At 50.4% G+C, this 22,836-nt stretch overlaps 2 protein-coding genes across 15 annotated transcripts; one reads left to right on the top strand and one right to left on the bottom strand.

Moving 5' to 3' along the window:
- Window positions 1-316: 316 nt before the first annotated feature.
- HEMK1 (HemK methyltransferase 1, mitochondrial release factors N(5)-glutamine) lies at window positions 317-10,900 on the bottom strand. 12 transcript variants are annotated; one of them, XM_081301541.1, is made up of 12 exons: window positions 10,843-10,900; window positions 9,591-9,669; window positions 9,127-9,502; window positions 8,571-8,662; window positions 8,159-8,252; window positions 3,720-3,854; window positions 3,358-3,422; window positions 3,030-3,079; window positions 2,063-2,171; window positions 1,098-1,193; window positions 823-936; window positions 317-719 (listed from the first exon to the last, which is right to left on the bottom strand). In XM_081301541.1, exons 3-12 carry the CDS (start codon window positions 9,355-9,357, stop codon window positions 683-685), a joined length of 1,023 nt encoding a protein of 340 aa, XP_081157667.1. In that variant the 5' UTR covers window positions 9,358-9,502; window positions 9,591-9,669; window positions 10,843-10,900; the 3' UTR covers window positions 317-682. The 12 variants fall into 12 exon arrangements, with proteins under 12 accessions (XP_081157667.1, XP_081157668.1, XP_081157663.1 ...); XM_081301542.1 differs by having other exon boundaries at window positions 10,813-10,866; XM_081301537.1 differs by lacking the exon at window positions 10,843-10,900 and adding an exon at window positions 10,464-10,774.
- A 1,242-nt stretch (window positions 10,901-12,142) lies between these two features.
- LOC308652894 (uncharacterized protein C3orf18) lies at window positions 12,143-21,274 on the top strand. 3 transcript variants are annotated; one of them, XM_081301010.1, is made up of 5 exons: window positions 12,143-12,444; window positions 13,888-14,208; window positions 17,635-17,660; window positions 18,065-18,212; window positions 19,424-21,274. In XM_081301010.1, the coding sequence occupies exons 2-5, from the start codon at window positions 13,993-13,995 to the stop codon at window positions 19,502-19,504; spliced, it is 471 nt and encodes a 156-aa protein (XP_081157136.1). In that variant the 5' UTR covers window positions 12,143-12,444; window positions 13,888-13,992; the 3' UTR covers window positions 19,505-21,274. The 3 variants fall into 3 exon arrangements, with proteins under 3 accessions (XP_081157136.1, XP_081157135.1, XP_081157134.1); XM_081301009.1 differs by having other exon boundaries at window positions 13,888-14,244; XM_081301008.1 differs by having other exon boundaries at window positions 13,888-14,268.
- Window positions 21,275-22,836: the final 1,562 nt, after the last annotated feature.

Genomic DNA, 22,836 nt, shown 5'->3' with positions numbered 1-22,836 from the left:
AGGGAGTAAGCAGGCAACCCTCAGTTGAAGTTCTGATGAGGTTCCTATGCTCAGAGGCTAGGCCCAGTTAGAAAAGTATGTGTGCATGCACTCAGGGCAGTGGAGGACTAAGTCCATCTGAGGAGTGCAGGGCCCTATGGTATCCAAAGTTAAGAGTGTGTGCCTCTATGCCTTCCTCATACTATGTCCCACCCACCCACCAGGCAAGGGACTGATAGCCAGCCTTATTGGGATAGGAGGAAGCTCTCATCCCTATCACTACCTGGGGTTAAGAGGACAGGGCCCCATAAATCACAACAAAAACACTGGGTCACCATTTGTCAGTCTCAATACTTTACTTCCCAAAATCTCCACAGCAATTCTACTAACAGGAACAGAGAGCAACCTGCCCTTGACCACTCTGATTTGATGGAGCTAGATTCGGAACTAGGGTCTGCCTAGCTTCTGAGCCAAATTAGATGTCCCTGCCCTTAGCTTTTCAGGAAGCACATCCTCATCCTTGTTTCCAAGTTTTCTAGAAACGTAGAACATGGGGAATCACAGAACAATGGGAAATGCTACAAGCACCTGGGTTTCTGGAAAGCACCATCCATCTCCCTCTTAGCAGCATTCCAAGAAGAAATGGTCAGCTAGGCATTCAGTCAGGCTGGGGCCCTAGCCAAGCATCCAAATGATAGACACACTATGGCCCAGACCTCTGGACATGCAGGAACCGGGGCCTGAGGAGACAGTGGCAAGAGACTGGTTACTGCCTGCGCTCTAGGGAACAGATGCACACAGGGTGGAAATAGTGCACTTGGGGAAATGAGGGGTAGAGCTTACCTCCCACAGAAGTCCCTGCGTATAGCCACAAGATTGAGGCACAGGTCAGGATGACTCTGAAGCCAGTTGCTGACGAGCTCTGGGTGCCTCGGTTCTACTTCCAAAAAGATGCTTCTACATGGAAGGGAAATACATTGGTTCAACTGGGATTTTCAGTTTGGGGTTGTCTGGGCTGAGAGAGGTGGGGGAAGAATGACTTCCAGGGCATGCCCAGCACACATTGGGAATGGAAGAGGCTACTGGGGATAGACCTAGAACACCTGTCCCATCCGTACCCAGAGTCCTTCAGGAATTGGGGTGCCAGGGTCAGGATACGGGTAATGATGTCCATGCCTTCTTCCCCACCATCCAGGGCCACTGGGTCTTCATAACTAGATGGGAAAACAGTGGCAAGTGAAACCCTGGTGGGGAAGTGTGTCTGAAAAATGATAAGGAGATAGGAAGGGCCTCCACAAAAAGGCCCAGTGGCACTTACATTCTGGGCTGAGAGGCAAGTGTGAAGACCCAGAGAAAGTGGTACTCAAAGGGATGGCAGCTTTTACTTCCCTACTCCTGTGGGCAGCAGTCCCAACAAGCAATGCCAGGCATCCCTGCTGAATTCCACTGATAGACAGTCCCCAAGGTGTGCAGGTCTCCTCACCACAGGGCTATTCCTGCTCCTAGTGGGAAGGTCTAGGGCTGTCCTTAACCACCCTTGAGAGCCTAGAAAGGAGGAGCGAGCAACCCAACCCCTATTGTCATTGACCCACCTAGGAGGTCCTTGGCTACCCCTGGTTCTCAGCTCATGCAAAAATAGGATGGCTTGGTACAAAGCCTGAAGGAGGGTTTTAGACCCAGCCTTCCCACTAAGCCCACAGAGGCCCTTAGACAAGGCATCTTCCCTCTCTGGGCCTCATTCTTCTGTAAAATGACATAGACATCTACTGAGAACCTTCTATGAGCCCTCACTGTGTCCAGTGCTCTAGAGTTGTTACTGAGTCCTCCCCATGGCCCTGCAAACCATAGTCACTACCCCTGCATAAGTAAGAAACTGAGGCTAAGGGAAATTAAAGGGCCAGGAGTCAAGTGGGAAGGTGGAAGTTGAAGCAAGGTGGGCCTGTGGGCTGTAAATGTACCTCTCAAAACCACTGCTCCTTTCAGCTCTCACCTTACCCCTATAGATGGTGTGGTCATCCGGGGAGGACCAATTCTACTAGGCTTTCTCAGGGCTTGCCCTCTCATTCCACCCACTCCCCAGCACCTTCGGATCTCTGGGGCCAGCTGCTCCATGTCATGGTGGAAGACATAGGGAGGGTTGCTGACGATCAGGTCCGTGGGGCCCCAGGGCAAAAGGTGTGTCCAGCTCCCCACTATGGTCAAAGAAGGAAACATACAACATGAACATTCCACTGACAGATAAAGGTATTAACTCTACCTGCCACCATGTGCCTCTTTCCAAGCCATATTTTCCTCTAGACCTGATAAGCTAGATTTGCTGATTTGGGTCCAGAGTCCCTCAAGAGCAGCCCAGTCAGGAATGGACATGCTGACATGAAGCTTTTCACTCAATATGTCCTACCTCTTTCTCATTCCTGCCAAAACCTTATTAAACAAGATTCATTTCAAGTGCCACCTCTCTGACTGCCTAGGCAAAGCAAAAGCCTCTGTCTTCTGCAGCCCTACTGGTCTTGCCACACAGCCTTACAGCCAATATGGTCTGAAAGTACCTAGAGAGTCAACAACTTCTGATGGCTCTGTTTCTTTGACCCACCCTTTGACAGCTACTATACCAAGTGTATGACGCTCCACATGAGGCTCAGAGACTCCATGGTAATGCAATGGAGCAAGAATTGGAATTGGAAACCCGAGGACACTATGTAAAAGCTGAGGCTATGCTGTACAGTGCTGGGCCACTTCTTCCCAGGCCAGAGGTGGGGAGGGCACTTAAATATTTTGGCCCTAAAGGCTTTTGTTTGATCTTACTTATTGCTTGTCAACAAGTAAACCCTAGTTCAAATCATTAGTTATGGGGGAGGAAGAAGGTGCTCTCATGGGTCAGGTCAGTTACTGAGAAAATAGCAACTTGGATATCCTCAGCAAGGACTGGTCTGTAATGGCCAGGGTATATGTGACTGTTGGGTAACCCTCCCCCAACAGAGTGCCTCATCCACCCAGAATCCCCTGTATTCAGGATCCCCACTCCAAGGAAGATGGGTGGGAGAGAGTACCTGAGGTCACATCAAAGGGGATGATCTGAATCCTGTTCTGCAACCGAAGCCTGAAGAGATGGGGAAGTGGGGTGAGTACAGGTGGCAGATCCCAACCCTTGGCTACAAGGATCAGAAGGGATAGTGAACCTTTCATGAACCAGCAAATATTCAGTGTTCAGCATCCATTCACACCCTGTGGGACCCATGTCAGGCCACCCGTATTGCATCTCCTTCCTTGGGAGCAGACATCAGACTTCAGTGGGTTTGATATTTGAATAAGAGTCAAGTTCATGCCCCAAAATCCAACTCCCCTATGCTGACCCTCTGGCTGTCCCAGTCTACTTACCTCTGAGCATTCTCATAGGTCAGATTGATGGCAGCTTCCTCTTTATCCACAGCAATGACTTGGCTCTGCCCCAAGAACAAATGATGGGAAACAGAGTGTTGGGAGATGCCAGGTCCAATCACCAGCATCTCCCACCAGAAGACAAGGGAAATACTTAACAGTTTTTTCCTCTCTGGCCAGGATCTACCCAAACAGATGGGGATGAGAGTTAGAGGCTGTGACCATGATGGGCTGGAAACAATCCTCCTATCCTTTCCCTCATGTGCTTCTAGCAAAGAGATGTGGGAAGGACCAAAGGGAGGGACAGTGCGTATCACTCCCAGTCTGACCAGAGTAAGGCAAGGAATGTAGAGAGGGCTTACCTGAGGGAGTTGGCTCAGTAGGCTGAGGGAGATGGCTCCTGATCCACAGCCCACCTCCAGAATGAGGGGACCACCTTGGGCTTCTACCACATTGGGCCTCTGGGCCACCTCCTCCAGTACCCATTCAACAAGTTCCTGTGAGGCAGAGGGGCCTGGATCAGAGTTGGTGCCAACCTGCCAACTTGGCAAAGACACCCAAGCAGTTAGTGCCTGTGTGAATATAGAAAGAGGACTGAGCAAAGTCAGATTGAACTTTATGTCAGGTGGGGGCATAGGTTGGTGACCCTGCATCTTCATGCCTCAGGTCAGTTACTGAGACAATAGCAACTTGGCTATCCTCAACAAGGATTGGTCTGTAATGGCCAGGGTGTATGTGACTGTTGGGTAACCCTCCCCCATCTATAAAATTCAGCACAGTAGAGGATAACCCTCTTCATGGGACTGTGGTAAGGATTAAACCAAGTCATGTTCATGAAACATTGATCCTGCACACACAGGAAGTACACAATAAACCTCAGCGAAGCACTCTACAGACATCCTCCCATTTTGTGATCACAGAAATGCAAAGATCCATGCCTGATGCCTCCTGGCCACTCCCTGTGTGCCTGGCCCTGCTCCCAAAGCTTTCCCTGTATTAATCTGTTAGATCCTCACAACTGGCCCACAAGGCTTCTCCTAGAGCATGGCCTGTGGCTCATAGCAATCAAGATCAAGAGGCAGGGGATGCATCTCAGTGGTAGAGCATTTGCCTAACATGCAAAATGCTCTGGGTTCAAGTACAAGCAAGCAAGTAAAAAAGAAAGGGAAAGAAAGAGAAAGAGAATCAGGGGCTGGGGTATCCCCAGCTTCTGGGAGGCCCCTAGGGAGGCTCTACACCAAAGATCAAAAGGAAATTCCCTCTGTAGAGTAAGGACATATCTGAAGGGAGTTGTGGTATAAAGAGCGTGGGATAAAGGGTATGTGTGTGGGAGGAGGTGACTGACTTTACTGTACCTACCTTAGCAGTAGGAGGACACTTTAAGATATAATCACTTAGGAAAAAAGAAGGTTTCAAGTCTCAACTCACCATCTGCTGCCTTAAGAGACAGTGTAAGCAAGCTGACATAGGATGGGGCAAGGGGTAGACAGCTGTTGCTATCCTATGGCTGAAACATTTCCAATCAACAGCAGGGGTCCTGCATAGCCAGGCATAGAGCAAAGAAAGGACAGTGTAGCTCCTACTCAAAGGTACCCCTTTAAATGTGGGCAGAAGAGCCCCACAAGAGACTTAAGATTCCTGGGATTTCAGCTCCTTGGGCAAGACTGGCTCAGGAAACTGGAGAAAAGAGAGAAGAGACAAGCATGTGGGTCCTTCTCTTATCAGAAGAGAAGCCCAACTTCTCCAGAAAGCTTTCTCAGCTCCTAGCCAGGTTCTTTCCACCCTAACTTTCCCCATCCTCGTCTAGGATCAAGGATGGGGTTTGTCTTTCACCAGACTCCATGATGGGAAGACCTGGAGTCTGATCCATACTGGCAGGGCTTGGCCTGCAGTGGTGTCCCCTGGCTGCTTTCCAAGTGCTAGATAAGCTTTCCTTGGCCTGGGAAAGCCACGCTTCAAGTCTTATACCCCCAGGTCCTCCTAAACCTCCAATGTGATCATTTAGGTCCAAAGGAACAAAAAGCTCCAGATCACTCATTAGCCTTATAAGTTGGTCATGCTGAGTCCCAAAAAGTATCTCATCCTTCCTGGATGAGATGCTTTTTTATTTTTTTATTTTTGCTACTGAGATACCTCAGTAGCAAAACTTATCCATTCCAAAAATAACAAGTTTAAAGTAGGCAGAAGTTGGCAGTGGGTCCAGCCATCCCTGTTCTGAGTTCCTTCTGTAATTAAAAAAAAAAAAAAAAAAAAGCCATTGCCTTCAGCTTAGAGAGCCCAGCTCCAACAGGAAGTTTTCCATTCACTGGTCCTGTGCTAGGCATGGCTAGGGACCACTGCAGTGCTCTTAGCAAGCTGAGTACATAGGCTTCAACTGGTACAGAGTGTGCACTCCAGGGCTGTGGTTGAGAGACTGTGGTGAGGCCACATGCTGAAAGGCTGGAAGGGTGATGGAGATTTGTGAGGGGCCTGAGCCTCTTTTGGTTTGCTGACCACAGACAGCCCACTGTGGCTGATGGATGACCCCTCATCCAGCCACACTGACCAGCTATCTGTAAGACCCACAACCTCAGACACCTATGTGAACGGGGTAGGGTGCAAGGCTGACAGACTGGCCACTAGTGGCCTGTTGCTCTCCTTTCCACTCTAGGCCACAGGAACCTCATTTTGGTTATAGGGCCATCTGGAGGGGCACAGAGAGAAGTCAAGTGTCCAAGGAACCAGCAGGAAATCTAGAAACTTCTTCTTCCCCAAAAGTATAGACCTTCTTTGGGGGAGGCTGAAAGATGAGCTGGTCACAGCCCTAGGATATCTCCTCCAGGTGAACATGGGAAGAATTCAAGAACATAGTGAGATAGAGGGATAGAGACATATAGGAAGGAGGCAAGAAGCAGACTGTTGTTGGCTCTGCCTGGAACCACTGCATTCACATGCGTAGGTTGGCCTAAGAATTTGGCAGGACCTGAGGACGCTCCATTAGGATCATATCTCTAGTGGGAGAGCCCCAGGAAGGAGGCATTGCCCCCCAAAACCAATCATAGAAAAACCACTGAGCCTCCCACACCCCATACTGCCTCACCACATCAGACAAGGCCAGATGGCTCACACCCCAGCCTTGGGTTTCCTACTGTACATATTGCCACATGGGAAACTCAGTTACCTTATCGCCCCCAGGGAAAACTCAACTCATTAGGCCATAAGGCACTTGCAATCTTGCTTTTCAGACTTCATCACCCATCATCAGAAACCACCCTTCAATGGATGGAAAGAATACAGACACCATGATCCCTCCCCTACACTCATTTTCCCCATGCCCTGCCACAGGCCACGTCCTCTTGAGTTCTTGGTAAGGCACCCGCCCCAGTGTGGCAAACCTGGTGAATTCTCAGAAATGTCTACAATGAGACGAGGATCTGGCCTTCCAACCACAGCATCTCCCTTCTTCCTCACCTCTTGTAGTAAAGCTGTGCTCCTGGTCCACACTCAACCAAGAAAGGGGGACCAAATGGAAGCTAGAAGTTCATACTCTTCACTCAAATCCCAGAACACCTAGCTGGTGTCAGGTCAATCCTGAGGGGAGTCAAAGGTTACCATACACTCCCATTCTCTGACCCTTGGCAGCTTCAGGGGATGGCAAGTAACCTCCTAGCCAGAAGCTAAATGTTTGGGGAAGCCAAAACCTGCAGGTGATAGGCTACATCCTGCTCCAGGTCTCTGCAACCCACCTTGGGTCATGCCAATCCTAGATGGAATACACCTATGTAAAGGGTCAAGAAGTCTTAGAACTACCCCCACACCCCCCTCCTTTAAAAGCCATGTGACTCCATCAAGGCCTCAGATTTCCTACTGCCTCTGCCCTGACACTGGGAAGTAAGGCAAGGATCCTATCTCCAAACCATATGATGTGGAGGTGAGGGATAAAGCTTTCTTTGACTGAGAGACAGAGGTTTCGAGAGTGGGGAGGCGGGAGGGTTTCCTCTGGGACTCTATCTAGGGCAAGTGAAAGGATCCTGACCTTTCCCAGGAATGTTTGTGGCTAGATACTTTTATAGAAACAACCCTTATAAGAATTTGGTATCCTCTGGCTTGCCCACCAGGCCCCACCCAGGCCTGCTCCACCCTATGTCTACTCTCTCAGACTACCTGCTCTGCTATCCACAAAGTAACAGAGATGTCCAAGAAGGAACACAAAAACCATCTCTCCCAGGATCAGAGTACCTTACCAAGGGACAGCTTGTCTGTAGCACATATTCCCAGTTTGAGTAATTTGAAGAATGGATATAGGTGATTACCTGTCAAGACAGTGGACCCAAGAGGTCCTCCAAGCCACAGATCCACTGGTCAGAAGGCCCAATCTTCTCATTATCTGGGCCCAGAGGGGGCAGAGACCTTCCTATGAGCATCCAGCTAGAACCCTCTCTACCTCCCCCATGCCACCTAGGAAACTGCTAGAGGGCATTTGATTCCCATGGGTTAGGTGGTCCATGGGCCCATAGCATAGCTCCTACAGAAATAGGCAAGCACTTGAACAGCACTACTTGCAGCACTCTGGGATGCAGCCAGCTCTGGGACCTGGGGTGATGGCTTGGAATGTGAAGAGTCAAGGGGATCAACCAGGAGTCCTCTATCTTCTTGGTTTGGCCAACACAGCCAGCAAGGAGACCCATGCCTAGAAGAGCACTGCCCCTGAGAATGGCTGTCATGGGACACCAGCACCCCCTGGAGGACATCTTGGGCAAGACAAATACTATGAACCCTAGTCATCCCTATTCTATCCTGTCCTGGAAGGACACTCACTCACCTCTGTTTCTGGCCGAGGAATGAACACTGGGGGCACCATCTTCAGACTAAGCCCCCGAAAGTCCCACTCCCCAAGGATGTACTGCACAGGTACCCTACAGAGGGGGAAATTAGGTGGTCAGCACCAGAGCCAAGATAAATAGGACCATGCTTGTGTTGAAGAATAAATATCACTTGTAGTCAAAGCTGTCAGGCAGAGCCATAACCCAGTGCCCTGGGATACCTAGCTTAGACCTGTCCTCTCTTCCTTCTTCCTATTTACTACATGGCTCCCTCTTGCTACTTCATCATCCCAATACCTGCCTAGTTCTTTGATGCTTTCTTCTTCCCTAACCATGAACTTGGTGGGGCTAGGGGAGGCTGGACCACTGCTACCCATATAGAGTCCTCAGGTCTCACCCTTGGGCACTCACCTCTGCAATCGGCGGCTACACAGAACCTGGATACACTGCAGTTGCTGAGGAGTCAGGGGCTGTGTCCAAAGTACTGGCTTCAGGTTCTGAAACTGTACTAACAGAGAATGTGAGTAGCTGGCTTTCCTGATCCAGGGGCCCAAATCCAGGTTATGTGGACAACGCCTGCGTGTCCAGTGCTGGTCACCTTAGTCACCCCCAAATTACTAGTGCCAGCTGCATGTTTTAACAGTTTGTTGGATAAATGAATAAGTATCTGCCTAAGACATTTATTCAGAAAAATCCCATCAGGAATTTGGGTTGTAGAGAGCTTGCCCAGTACATGTGAGGCACTGGGTTTGATCCTCAGCACCATATAAACATAAATAAATAAAATAAATGGATGAATAAATAAATAAAATATAGGTACTGTATTCATCTACAATGAAAGAAAATTGAAAAGAAAAATCCCATCAGCTTTAGCTAAATGCTCATGGTAAAGAAAAAAGCCCAATGTCTCTTTCATAGAGCCCTCCTTCATCCCTCTTCCTGCCCTCCTGACAATACTGTACTTAACTGTTTTGGCTCCAAGGACATGGGCCACGATGTATTCACTGGATTCTCTGGCTTCTGGAATGCCTCTCTTCTCAAAGACCCTTGTCCAGTGGCTGACCAACCCTGTGGGACTCAACAGCCCAGCCAGAGGTGGGTGGGACTGCCAGGAGCTGAAGGCCAAGCCCGGGATGCCTCCCCTCCTTCCCCCAGGGCCAGAAAGGAGGGCCCATAGCATTCGGGCCCAAAGCTTCATGGCTTGGGGAAAAGCTGCCTGGAGTGCTCCCAGTTTCCAAGTCTTCCTTAAAATGTCAGGTGAGGTAGGTGCTAGGAGAGGGAAGTAGAGAAGTCACTGGCTTTGGCTCCCCAAAATGGTTCTGGTCCTCAGATGTGGGTACCACCTTAGGGGGAAAAGACAGGAGAATCAAAAGTTGCCTGAAAAAGGGCATGCTCTTACTCTGCCTTAACTCCATTTTGACTCTTACCTACCTATTAGACTCTTCTTGTCTTAGACAGTTGTTCTCTTCATATTTTCAGGTGAAGTAGGCTGAACCAGTAGCTGTCCCTGCTAATAAATAGGCTAGTGGTGGGTCACAAAATGGGTTTGGAGGTAGGACAGATCTGTGTCTTCTCCTAGCATGTGTGACCTTGGGCAAGTCATTATTTCTGATTTTCAGTTTCCTCATCCATAAAGTGGGAGAAATAACCCCACAGTGAGAAGTGCACTCGTCCATGAATGTCAAGAACCTGCACCAGCTTATCACACAGCAAGGGCTCCATGTTACAAGCTTTAACTAATGTTGTAAGTGGGAGACTGCCTGGTTTAGGAGATTTGCTTGTGACATTTGGTACTTCCTGTCATTGAGCCGAAAGTTTCCCTCTAATTTAACCCAGATGTTAGCATAAATAGCTAGGTAAAAAAAAAAAATTGAAATTTTTATATTTAAATGTTCACAAACAAGTTTAACTGAGGGCTTAAATCAGCGGTCCCTTTACTTTCAGACAGAATAAGGTCCAAACTTGCTTTTACCGAGCACCTTCTAATTGCTACATCCTCAAAGACAAGTAGGCTCCAGGAAGGGAAGCAACCTTCCCAACGTCACCCAGCTAGGAACTGTCCCGAGCAGGACATGAATCCGGGTCTGCCGCACTAGAGGCAACTCTGCACCTATGCGCTGCCGCTGGAGTAACCAAAGATTTAAGTATGGGGCACAGCCTGCTTCCCAGCTCCGCATGGGCATTATTAATGACCCCGAAAAGGCTGCCTCTCTACAAGTCTGCTTCTCCATCTGCACTAAGTCGGGTGGGGCTGGTCAGGTCTCAAGGGTGTTGCAATCCAGGCGCACACACCATGGTCCCCACCTATAGTGCACACCTGCCAGAGGGGCTGTTCCACCCACTCGGGGCTGCTCGCCTACCCACCCACCGGCCTGGGGAAAACCACTCGGTATCGGTTTCCGGACGTGCGTAGCCTTCAGTGTGTTCCTTCGGGTACCCAGTTTCCGGGTCGGCGCAAGCAAAAAAAGGCTCGGGCAGACTTTGTCACTCAGCTTCAGCGTTCCTAACGTCTCTGAGTTCCTCCGGATACTGTGAACTCCACGCCCACGGCTCCATGGGCGGGAAAGTCCGGAGACGTGTGTGGGGTGCACCCTAGCGGTCCAGACTGGCAGGTGTTCCTTAAGGTCACGGCAAGGATGTGGATCCAGCCTACCGTGAAAGACCGGAGCAGGCGTTTACGGACCTGGCTGGCGAGGAGCAGGCCGGAGCGGGTCATGTCACCAACTAACTTAGGTTCCGGCGCGGGCCCGATGTCAAGGGGCGTGGTTTCACATACTCTGTGGGCGGAGACAAGGTGTGGTTCACTGTGTATTCAGTGTGGAATAGTGGGTTCCAGTATTCCCAACGGATCCCAGTTTGGGGGAGCGGAACCCAGTATTCCGTACCTGGCTGAGGGTGATGACCCGGGGCGAGATTCAGTAGTGACCGGACCCCAGGGCCACTCCTGACCTTCTCTCTCTCGCTAGTAGGATTTGGAGCAGGGAGCTGAAAAAGCAGAACTCCAGAGAACTGGGTTCGAATTCTAATTCTATTAGCAACGCGTCACGAAGCTTGGTGCAGACGCCTAGACCTCTCTGGATCTCAGTTTCTTTCTATAAAATTCATGGCAGTGTCTCACGAAATACACCTCCTACCAGAATGTACTAATTAGATCACTATTAACACTCTACTATTAAACACGTGGCTCCCCGAGGAGCCACAGGCACCTGCATTTGTACCTAGCTACCCCGTGATCCCCATAAACTCCTTTTTTTAAAAAACAAACAAACAAACATTTTTTTAGTGATTGATGGATCTTTATTTATTTATATGTGGTGCTGAGGATCGAACCCAGTGCCTCACACATGCTAGGCAAGCGCTCTACCACTGAACCACAGCCCCAGCCCCTCCATAAACTCCTTTGAAAGCCATTGCATTAGAGGATATCTAAGGGCTTCTTGCAGTGATCGTGCTGTGGATTTCAGGTATTGTGAGATATAGGTAGACTTGCCTGCGTTGGGGTACCCAATAAATACCACCCAGATAAAAATTCCACCCGCCGGTGGTTGGAGTCATTTAACCAGAGTCCTCACTCTAGAGCCCCGGTCTGAATAGGAAGCCGAGACACAGGGAGGGGAAGCAGCTTGCTCAAGGTCACACGGCAAAGGGTCCTGTTAGAGTTGACTCAAGCCCAAAGAACTCCAACTCCAGTGCTCTCTCTAAGCCTCCTCCGTACGTCTGCGTTTTGGGGCCCGAGTGTGTCCCGGTGAAGTTGGAGCTGCCCAGGAGCCCGAGTTGTGGCCCAGTAAAGGCCTGGTCACCCTTGGTCCCCTGCCGGATGTCGGCGTAGGCCACCAGAGTGAGGGGTGGTCTCAGAGAATTGCTACCTGGCTCGGGGCTCCCGGCTCCCGCTTTAGGGAGGCGTCATATCCGAGAGACAGGCGAGCAGGCCAATGCTGGACGGGCTCTTGGCCTGGCAGCCAATCAGAGTCCGGGGGCGCGGAGAGGGCCGGAAGGCTAGGCACTGAAGCTTCGCTGATCCCCTGAGGCTGCTTGGCCTGGCCCCACCCCCGCCCTGGGTCCCGGCCCTGCCCACCCCAGCCTAGACTGACAGAGCTGGTGCTTGCAGCTGCCCACCGTGCAAGGTAGCCGGCCCGGCCCGCAGCTCTGAGCGTGCAGGGAGCGCCGACCTGGGGTCGAACTGTCGCCCCCACGCAGGGCCTAGATGTTCCCCTCGCCCGGTCTCCCGCCCGCCGCCACCACCCCTATCCTCTCTGACTGAGCTCGGCGCCCCGGAGAGGATTAAGTAAGTGCTGAGGTCTCTCATTCTGTGCAAGAATGGAAAAATCACTGGGTTGCGAAGGCGGGCATGGGAATTGAGGCAGGGAGGACTGAGGGACCTAGAGGAGAATGGCATGAGGGTTCTCAGAGGTCAGGCGCAGACCCCTTTCACTCTGTTTTTTCTCCTTCCCCTTTGGACCCCAAGGCAGGCCCGGAAAGTGGTCAGCAGGGCATCTTCTCTCCTCTGGATGGGAGGAGAGCCCCAGAACAAGTTAAGGGTCTAGCCCAAGGTCATGCCTAGGGTCAGTGGCAGAGCTAAGAATAGACTCCTTACCTAGCATAACTGGAGAGACAGGGCAGAGAGAGATGAGTCTACCCCACTCATGTCCCTCTGCCAGCCTTGACCTTTCCTAAGGGTGCAGCATGGATGTGGGTACACACACTCACACACATGCACGCACACACACAAATGTACCCATAAGCACAACAGGGATGCAGTCATGAGCTAGGAATCCCTCCTCTAGGTCTGCAGAATGGCTGGGACCCCTTCCCACACTGTCTTTCTGGGCTGGGAAAATCTCTGCTCCCAGAGGAGGAGGGAAGGCACAAGGGAGATGCTTCAAAGTGGGAGTTCCATCCCTACTTCTGAAGATAATCTCCCCTTGCCTTCCTCCTTTGTTCCCACCAGCACCCAGTTCCCCTATGAGGGAAGGGGGGGGGGGCATCCAAGGACCCTAAAGTCTGCAGAAAAACCATGCCTCTATTTCCCGTCTCCTGGTCTCCCCACATTTGCCCCCACCCCCACTTCAGGCACACAGCCTGGACCACACCGCTCTCTGAATCCAGTAGCTTCTGTGCCTCCCTGCCTCCTGACTGGGTTAGAACAAAAGAAAAGGTGGAATCTCTACTGGGTGCTCACTGTAAACATGGCTTGTGCTGAACTAAGTCTTTTCTAGGGACTTGTTCATTCTGTCATTTCAGTAACCCTGCAATACTGTGGGGATATTAGGCTTAGGAAAACTGAGGCACAGAGGTAGAGTGACTTGTCTGGGGTTATCCACTAAATGGCTGAGCCTAGACAGGATTCAAGGACAGGCCTATATGACTCCTAGGTAAGTTTTTTCCTCCAGGGAAGAAAAAAGCTACAGAGAGATATGAGGGGCAGGGAGTGAAGAGGTGGAGGTGGGAGGAATGAGGGGTGTTATTGCATAGGGGAGGGACCTTTTCTTTCAAATCTCCCTGATATCTTTCCTATCTCCCAGGCATGATTGCTATGATCATTGTACCCACAGACTTCATTTTCATGTTTCTAAATCTACATGGGAACCTAGGTATATAAAGCATGTGTCTTTGTGTCCCTGAACTGCCCTCAAATCTTTATTTTCCCAGTGTCTTCAGAACCTAGAGGCACTTCATCTCACTGCCACACCCCTGTCCTTAGCCTCATGTGTTTATTCTTCCTTTCCAGCACCCACCGAAGAAGGGGGCTTCCTTTATCAAGGAGGTGGCTATTCAGGTGGCCACCATGGGTGTTGGGAGCCATAGGCTTGGGTACTACTGATGTCAGAAGTGAATGGGCAGGTTGACTGACCACAGGCAGTCTCTCAACATCAGCATGAACTCCAGGATCCTGTCTGCTCGGGGCTGGCTCAATAGCCACCCACCTACCAATGAACCTGACCTAGAGCCTGCCACTGATGGGCCCACTTCTGAGACCACCACCCTCAGCCCAGAAGCCACAAGCTTCAATGACACCAGAATCCCTGATGTGGCTGATGGCACGGCTGGCGTGGGTACCATGCTTCTGTCCTTTGGGATCATCACGGTGATTGGCTTGACTGTGGCCATGGTGAGAGCTGGGGCAGGCTGGGGCTGGCCCAGAAGGCCCTCCATTGGGGGAAGGCAGTCAGTATTTAGAATAGAAAATCTAATCAGAAGTCAATTTTCCATTAATGTGGGGCTGGGGTTGTGGCTCAGTGGTAGAGCACTTGCCTAGCATTTGTGAGGCACTGGGTTCAATTCTCAGTACCACATATAAATAAATAAAATAATGGTCCATTGACTAAACTAAAAATTTTTTTTTAAAAATTCCATTAATGATAATGCAATCCTTATTTCCCCCTCCCCATAAGATTTGTCCACTGGGGCTAGAGACCCAGAGATAATTCTTCTGATTGGAAGACCCAGAAAACACTCTGGAAAATACATATTTTGAGATACTCCATGAAAGCCACACAGGATTTGGGGAGGGAGAAGTTCCATATGGAGGGTCCTAAGAGTCAGAATTTGGAGGCAAGGAGGTTCTGTGAGCAGTAAGCTGGGCAATGGGGCAAATTGTTATATGGGTTTCAGCAGGGGTAGAGACCAGAAGGTGCCTGGGATTGTGGGCTGTAAAGTTGGGGGGAATGCTCTGGGCTTGTCACATTATTGGTAGTATGTTTATTTTTATTCATTCATTCACTTGGCAATTATTTACTGGATAATTGCCCTGGATAAGACCTTTGGGACCTAACAGAGTCTGGGGAGACAAGATTCTGCCCTGTGGTTCTTATGAGAAATTAATTTAAAACCAAGAGTTTTAGCTGGGCATGGTAGTGCATGTCGGTAATTCCAGCAACTTTGAAAACTGAGTCTGGAAGAATATAAGTTCAAGACCAATCCCAGCAACTTAACAAGATCCTCAGAAACTTAGCAAGACTCTGTCTCAAAATAAAAATAAAAATGGCTGGGAATATTTAGTGGTAAAATACCCTTGGGTTCAATCCCCAGTCAAAAACCAAACAAGCAAACCCAAGGGTTTTCACCTAAGCTGGGTGGTCAGAGACATCTTGGGAAGCAACATTAGAGCTGAAACTCAAGGTAGGAACCTGGCTTATGTCATGAGAAGGGGCAGAGTTGAGTAGCTATCAGGATGGGGGTAATCTGCAAGAGGGCTATAAATGACCCCCCAAAATGATACACAGACCCTCAGAATGTCACTAAGGGAACACTGGCAATTATTCAAGGCAAATCCATGGAAATGGAGATCCAGAGGTCCCCCAAAGGGCCTGGCAATGGTGGTACTCTGCCCATTGCTCCTTCCAGGCTATAATGGCTGGCCTTAGGTTCAGGAGCTTGTTGCTCTAACAAACAAGGGTAGGATGGTCCGTCCATGGCCTGGCAGGAGCTGCTGTTAAACCAGGGTCACCATATGGGCCCTGCAGGCTCCGGACTGCTGCCAGGGAACAACGCTGGCCAATAAGCATGGCCAGGATGCAGCTCATGAATAGCAAGGCCAGGGCTGAGAGGTCTCCTGGGGTGAGAGTGAGGCAGAATGCCAGTGTTTCCCCTTGGCACCCACAGGATGGTTTTGAAGATCTAAGCACCCTAACCTCAGGGGCAAAATGGCCTAGAATCTGCCCTTATTACTCTTGGCAAATATTTTGTTCTAGGAACTTGCTGGTCTGAGGCCTAGGGTGGATGGTCTTCCTGCCAAAGGTGGGGAGGTAGGAAGCTTGTGGGACAAAAGCTGTGGAAGGCAGAAAACAGCTCCTGGACACAGGGCACAAGAGGGCTAGAGGTTTCCCTGAGTGCTGCTTGCTTTCCCCTCATGCCAGCACTGAACTGGGCCATGGGTACAACAAGGAGCAAGTCAGTGTCAGGCTTGTGCTTCACACAGGAGTGTGAAAAGTGCTTGGTGTGGGCAACACTTCGGAAACGCTTCCCAAAGGAAGCAGCTGGACAGTGAGAGGTGGGAACATTTGGAAGTGGAGGTGGGAAGGCAGTGGATGTCACCAGTTGTGGGCAAAGAGACCAACAGGGTAAAGGTATGGAGATTGAATGGAAGCTGGCCAATCCTGTGGATCCTTCTAAATCAAAGGTCACAGGTGAGGGAGAAGTATTGGAGCAAGGACCTTGAGGCAAGGGGGCAGCGAGTTCTGCAGCTGGAGCCACTTCCTCAGGGTGGGCCTCAGAGCTCCTATTGCATCTTCCCATAGGAGAACAAGGGGAACCCCACCCGGTATGAACCTATGGAAGGGATTGGGGAGCAAGGGACACTCTAGTTTCTTTCTAAGTCTTTGGAGTCCTATAGGAGGAGCTTTGGGTCAGTCTGGGAAACAAACCAGATTCAATCTGTGAATGGGCTACAAAGAATATGGGAGCCACAGAAGATTTGGGACAGACTCTAGGGATGTGGCTTTCCTAAAGGTAGAAGCAGTCGTGAAACTGCCAGTTTGGGGAAGAGCAGGTGGCAGGGGTCCCCAGAGTCCCTGCCCAGGGTGGTTTCCCAAGTCTCACCCCTTTGTCTCTCTCTTCAGTGCTTGGTACAGGGTTTCCTGCTCCAGCATGGGATGTTCTATATGTTTTCTGACTACCTAACACTTTGCCTTCATGTCTGCACATAGGGGACAGAACCTGGAACTTTCTTATGTTCCTTCAGTGACAGAGTTCTGAAGGGTTAGCCTGGGCTGACATCTAGAGCTCAGCCCTCTTCTCTGACCCCTGTCCACTGAGAGACGTGAGTCTCCCATGGAACCCAGTCCAGAACCTTACCTAGGACCACACTTTTCTACACTCTGGCCATTGCCTATCCACTGTTCTTTTTGCCTATATGTGGTTCTGGATCCAGTATGGGGGATGTGTTGGAGTCTTCCCCTCCCTCCTTGTCCCTGAGGTGTCATAAGCAGACACTGAATGGCTGGGGCTGCAGTCAATAATGATAGACCTGGACCCCACCACCAGTGTGACTGTAGTTTTCCCAGGCTGGGTTTCTAAGGGCAGGCCTAGTCTCCACTTGTCAGCATCAAAAAAACATTAAAGGGAGGCATGATCCAGACACCATGGCACACTCCTGTAATCCCAGCATCTCAGGAGGCTGAGGCAGGAGGATTGCAAGTTCAAAGCCAGCCTCAGCAATGGCGAGGCGCTAAGCAACTCAATGAGACCCTGTCTCTAAATAAAATACCCTGTCTCTTAAAAAAAAAAAAAAAAAAAACAGGGCTGGGGATGTGGCTCAGTGGTTGAGTGTCCCTGAGTTCAATCCCTGGTACCAAAAAAAATTTAAAAAAAAAAAAGAGGCATGAATGTAGGGTGTCCATGTCACTGGGATGGGGACATTGAGGACATGGGGATCCACACCACCCTTTAGCTTCCACATGTCCCCCCATCCCGAGGGCCTTCTGGGTCAGTCAGGGCTTACTTTCCTCACCATCTGACACTGCCCCTTCCCTTACAGGTTTTGTACATCAGGAAGAAGAAGAGGTAATTCCCCAACTGCCACCTAAAGTTCCAGCCTATGGGCAATGCTGGGCTGAGCTCCAGGGGGCGTGGGTGGGAAAAGAGAAAGAATACCCCACCACGAGGGCCTCTTCTCAGGGAGGGTTGAGGGCCTCCATCAAGATCTCACGTACAGGGCAGGAAAATAAAGATTCTATATTCATATATAACCCTGGAATGGAGGGTGGGAGACAAGAGGGAGAAAGAAGGGATTATCTCTACCCAACTGCCTGGCTACTCTTGCCCTGCTTCCCTGGCCTACAAGGGAAATCTTTGGCCCCTAAACATGGTTGTGTGCTGTGGCTCAGCTGGCCAAGAGGCAGAGCCTAAAGGGCTGGCAGGAGGGCAAGGGCCTGCCCAGCCCCCAGCACCCCTGCCCCCACCCCTAGGCTGGAGAAGCTGCGCCACCAACTCATGCCCATGTACAACTTTGACCCCACGGAGGAGCAAGATGAACTGGAGCAGGAGCTGTTGGAACATGGACGGGACGCGGCCTCCGTGCAGGCCGCCACCTCCCTGCAGGCCATGCAGGGCAAGGTGGGCACTGATACCCAGCCTGCAGCTGTCCATGCCTCCTCTACCCCACCCTCCATCCTTTACATGCTGCTTGCCAGCACCTGCTAGGTATCAGGCAGCAGCTATTTGATATACAGGTCTTGCTAGGTTTATTCAGAAACTGATAGAATTTTTTCATGCCATTCACAAACTTACTGCACAAGGCCAAGACAGGGACAGCCCTTGGATCTTGGAAACCCCAGTGGCATCTCTGAGCCTACTTTCCTCATCTGCAAATGAAAAATTCTAATTCTTGTCCTATGCATCTCCACATACTAGCTGGAAAAGTGGGAAAGGACTAATGTCAGGGATTATTGAGGACTGGGAACTTTACTTCCTCTGCTTCCTGAGGATTCATGGTCCTGAGCAGATTATAGATGGAGCCAGACTCTTAGGCAGTGCCAGTTTCAAACAGGCTGTTGGATTTCTAGTCACTGACAGACCACAGGTCAATCAGATTCCAGCCAAACTCATCTTCAATATCCAAAGGGATGGATAACTGTGGTCATCCTATTAGAGCCACTGGGCTGCCTTACCACTTGCTACCATTCCTCAAAATCTCCAAGGGCCAGAGCACCATAAAGGGGCTGGGCCCATCCCTAATCCATCTGTCCTCTTTGCATCTTCCTGGATTTAAGGAAGAGTCCAGGCTGAGTCTGGAGACCACTTGGTTTTACTTCCAGTTCTGTCACCTGAGTCAGGTGAGACCCTGGCTCAAAATTTTTAAAAAGGTTAGGGATGTAGCTCAGTGATAGAGCATTCCTGGGTTCAATCACTGGTACTACAAAAAAAAAAAAAATCACATAGAATCATGGTCTACCCAGCCCTGGAGACCACTGACCATTTGACAGTTGTTTCTTGTGCACCTTCCTTGTACCTGACCCTGTTCTGGGAGTGAGAAGGGGTGGGGCAGAGGTGAGATCTCCCCTGCTGGGAGAAGGTGATGCATGCATAATTCATCCTGCACAGGAGTCCACTGTAAGTGCTGCCAAGCTGAAAGGAAAGCTGGGATGGCTATGGGGGGGTGGGGAGGAGGCAGTCATCTGAGCCAGGTCGAATTTCTAGGCTGAATTTGCAGGGGAGGACATTCTAGGCAGGAGGCAGAACACTAGGAAGTGAGGGTGGCAGTGACTGGGCCAGATAGTACATGGCCTTGGTCAAGGTCTCTGATACCCCTGCCTGTCTTTCTGCAGAGTGCTCTCCCCTCCCAGGGCCCACTGCAGAGGCCTAGCCGACTGGTGTTTACCGACGTAGCCAATGCCATCCATGCGTGAGTGGCCACGACAGGCCTGGACCTCTGAAAGAGACACCTGCCACAGTGCCCACAGAGCTGCCCACTCCCTGATTGTCAAGACCTATTCTCAGGACCTGCCCTGACAAGACGGGAAGGGGCTGGGCCATGCCCCAGCTATTCGGTAGACCCACCTGCTGACTCTCCAGCCTTGAAGAGAGGCCCTGGCCAGCCTAGCCATCTGGCCACTGATCTCTCCTGACTTGACGGACCTGGCACAGAGGGTATCCTTTAGGCCAGGAAGGTCAAGAGCCATTGCTGGCTTAATTGTCTGCTGGTCACACCCCTCTCATCAAGGTCTGCTTCTCTAATATGGAGGAAATTGGGGGAGATACTCTGGGAGAGGAAGAGGGAAAGGAGAGGTGGTTCCTCTCTGTTGGGAAGAAATCTGTATTTTAAAATTTGGAGCCTCTTCTGGAGTGAAAAGAAGCAACCACCAACTTCACTGGGACAAGGTGCGGCAGTACCTGTTTTAGTCCCTGAAAGGCCCACAGATGAAGTTGAATCTGCCCAGTGGACAAGATGCCAGGAGAAGGGCTGTTCATGCCCAGGCTCCATCCATATTACAGAGGGTCTGTGAGGTCTATCCCTGGTAGCCACCTGCTTTGGGGCCCAAGTAATGGTGGAGCTGAGAGAGAAGTAACTGGGGGTATGGATGTGGAGGGATGCTGACCCCAGACCTGCTGAAAGTCTTCATGCATGTGCATAAGTGGACCTACATGCAGATGTGTGCGGGGCACAGTAGAGACCCTCTTAGTTGGCTCTACCCTGTAAGTCAACCTCCCCCTATAGTACATAGTGGAGCACTGGGGTAGGCCACCTACTCTGGCCTTCAGTAATTGGGGACTCAGGGGAAGATGGAAGCAAAGCTGATTTCCACTCTCTACTGCACTTCTCCAATGGGCTCTAAAAGCCGTGCTTACCTGCTTCTGGAAATGGCTCCCTGTCTTTATCAGGGATGGTATTCAAGGAGAGGCTCTTGGTTTGAGGGCAGTGGGGATAGGCTATAGGCTAGTGGAAGCAGTTCTAACTGCCTGAAAAGGAATGCCCTGTGGGAAACTGGAGCTTCCTCTAGGGTGGAGGAAGGCAACTACTCACATGGGACAGGATAGAGCAGCACCTGTTATAGGCCCTGAGAGACCCAGATATAGAGCTGAAACTGCCTAGTAAGCAAGATGCCAGGAGAAGGGCTGCTCATACCTAGGGTCCATGCACATTACAGAGGGCCCATGGGATCTCCCAGACTCCTCCTAAGAAACCTAGTCCATCCTTTAATTTTCTCTCCTACTCCCATCCATGGGAAGGGCCCCTTGGTGTTCATGGAGTAGAAAAGAGGGTCTTTGCACTTGTCCTCCCCCTTAACTTTGAAAGTCCAGGATGATGCCAGAGACATCTGGGCAAGAGAAAAACCCCAGGGGCTGGGCAGTTTTTCTACACTGGGCACCCATACACACATGAGCACACACAGAGGCACGTCCCTACGTCCAGCCTCACCATCATCACTGTCCTCTGCTGGTTGGAGGAGACACAGGGGTGGCACATATGGATCTTCCATTGGACAAATGCCACATGTCAGGAAGTGAGGGCCTAGGAGGCCCCCATGGGGAAGGTTCTGGATTTATTCCCTCTTTTAGATGCTATAAATACATTAGCACTTGAACGACTGGAAGGCTGCGGGTAATTTAGGATGCACAAAGCTGTAATTTAACTCACAGCATCTCTATGTGTGAGAGCATTAAAGATGTAATTAAGATGTTTACATGAAGAGCGTGAAGCCTGTGACATTTGGGCTGTGAAACCCCAGAAGGGGACAGGATGGGTGAGGGGCTGTGGGAGGTCTGGGGATAGTCACTTGGATCCCAGCTATGAGGTGGCAGTCCAGTTGGTTTTCCCTGATTTATCCACAGAAATGCTCTGGCCCTAAGTCAAGGCTGTTCTGGGGCCTTGTGTCTCAACTATGGAATGGGGTCACAATGCCACTCCCTGGGGTGGAGAGGCTATATGGACAGGATCTTATGGGACCAGGGGAGGAAGGGGACCTGCTGGTGGTGGGGGGGGGTGGCACCTTAGAACCTACAGGAATCCTGGCTTGGTGATGGACACAGGACCTCTATCTCTGTAGTGACAAAGGGCACTTCCTTATCTCTTGTGCCCTCACAGTCACCTTTTTCCCTTCCATCCACCATTTTTTCCCTAGCTCTTTCTCCCAGTCCTGAAGGAAAAACCAAATTCCCAGATCTTCCAAAGAATGTGGGACTGAAAGTATTGGAGTGAAAAGTTCTGATGAGTGTGTTCCCCTTGTGGCCACAAGCCTAGGGAGGTGACCAGGACTCTCCTCAGTGTCCTCAGCTGGGCAGACAGGTGAGATGGAGTTGCCTGCCATCATTGCTCCCCAAATTGACTATTTATTAAGATCCTCAGAGAAATTTTTCCCCACCCAACATAAACACTTCCCTGAGTCAAACCTCTCCTTATGAAGTGCAGGGTTTTGCAGCGGGTGGTATAAGGGTGGATTTGGGAGGCCCTCTCCTTGTTTAATATATGAAGTGCCACCTTTCAGTCAAACTGAATAAAGTAATCCCATTGCCTGGTACCCACAGAGAGAGGACGTCTTCAGAATGTAAAGGAAAGTTCATGTGGGGGGAGAGCCCAGAAATTCCAATAGCGTTCTGACCTTGCTATGTATGGATTTCTTCCAGAGGCGTGACTGAGCCCCTGTTGTGAGCCTGGCACCATGGCCCATCAGAGAGCCAAGCCACACCGAGTTTCATTCTAGATGGAGGATAAAGGGGGTGTGTGTGGGTAATGTGCGTATGCTACCATATGTCTATATCTTTATATTTATAGATATATTAAAAAGGAAGGGTCAGGATGTACTTGGGGGTGTCCAGAGACTGGGGAGAGATACTCTGCCCTATCCTGTGCAGACAGCAGGTCTCAGTGTTTCAGGGAACTTGGTTAAGGATATCTGGTAAAGCCCCAGGAGATGCAGGTCTATCTAGTATGCTCATCCACTCTGGCCTCCGAGGGCTCAGGACAGGGGGACAACTACAGATAGGGGCGTCTTTGGCCACCGAGAGCATATTCTTTTTTTTTTTAAGAGAGAGAGAAAGAGAGATTTTTAAAATATTTATTTTTCTGTTTTCGGTGGACACAACATCTTTATTTTATTTTTACGTGGTGCTGAGGATCGAACCCAGCGCCTCGTGCATGCCAGGCGAGGGTGTTACCACTTGAGCCACATCCCCAGCCCCGAGAGCATATTCTTGAAAGGCCAGAAGTGACAAGATATGAACAAGAAGTGTGTGAGCATCA

Source organism: Spermophilus citellus (assembly GCF_964194105.1).
Source record: "Spermophilus citellus genome assembly, chromosome: 7".
Lineage (NCBI taxonomy): Eukaryota > Metazoa > Chordata > Mammalia > Rodentia > Sciuridae > Spermophilus > Spermophilus citellus.
This window is presented reverse-complemented; position numbering and strand designations above follow the sequence as displayed.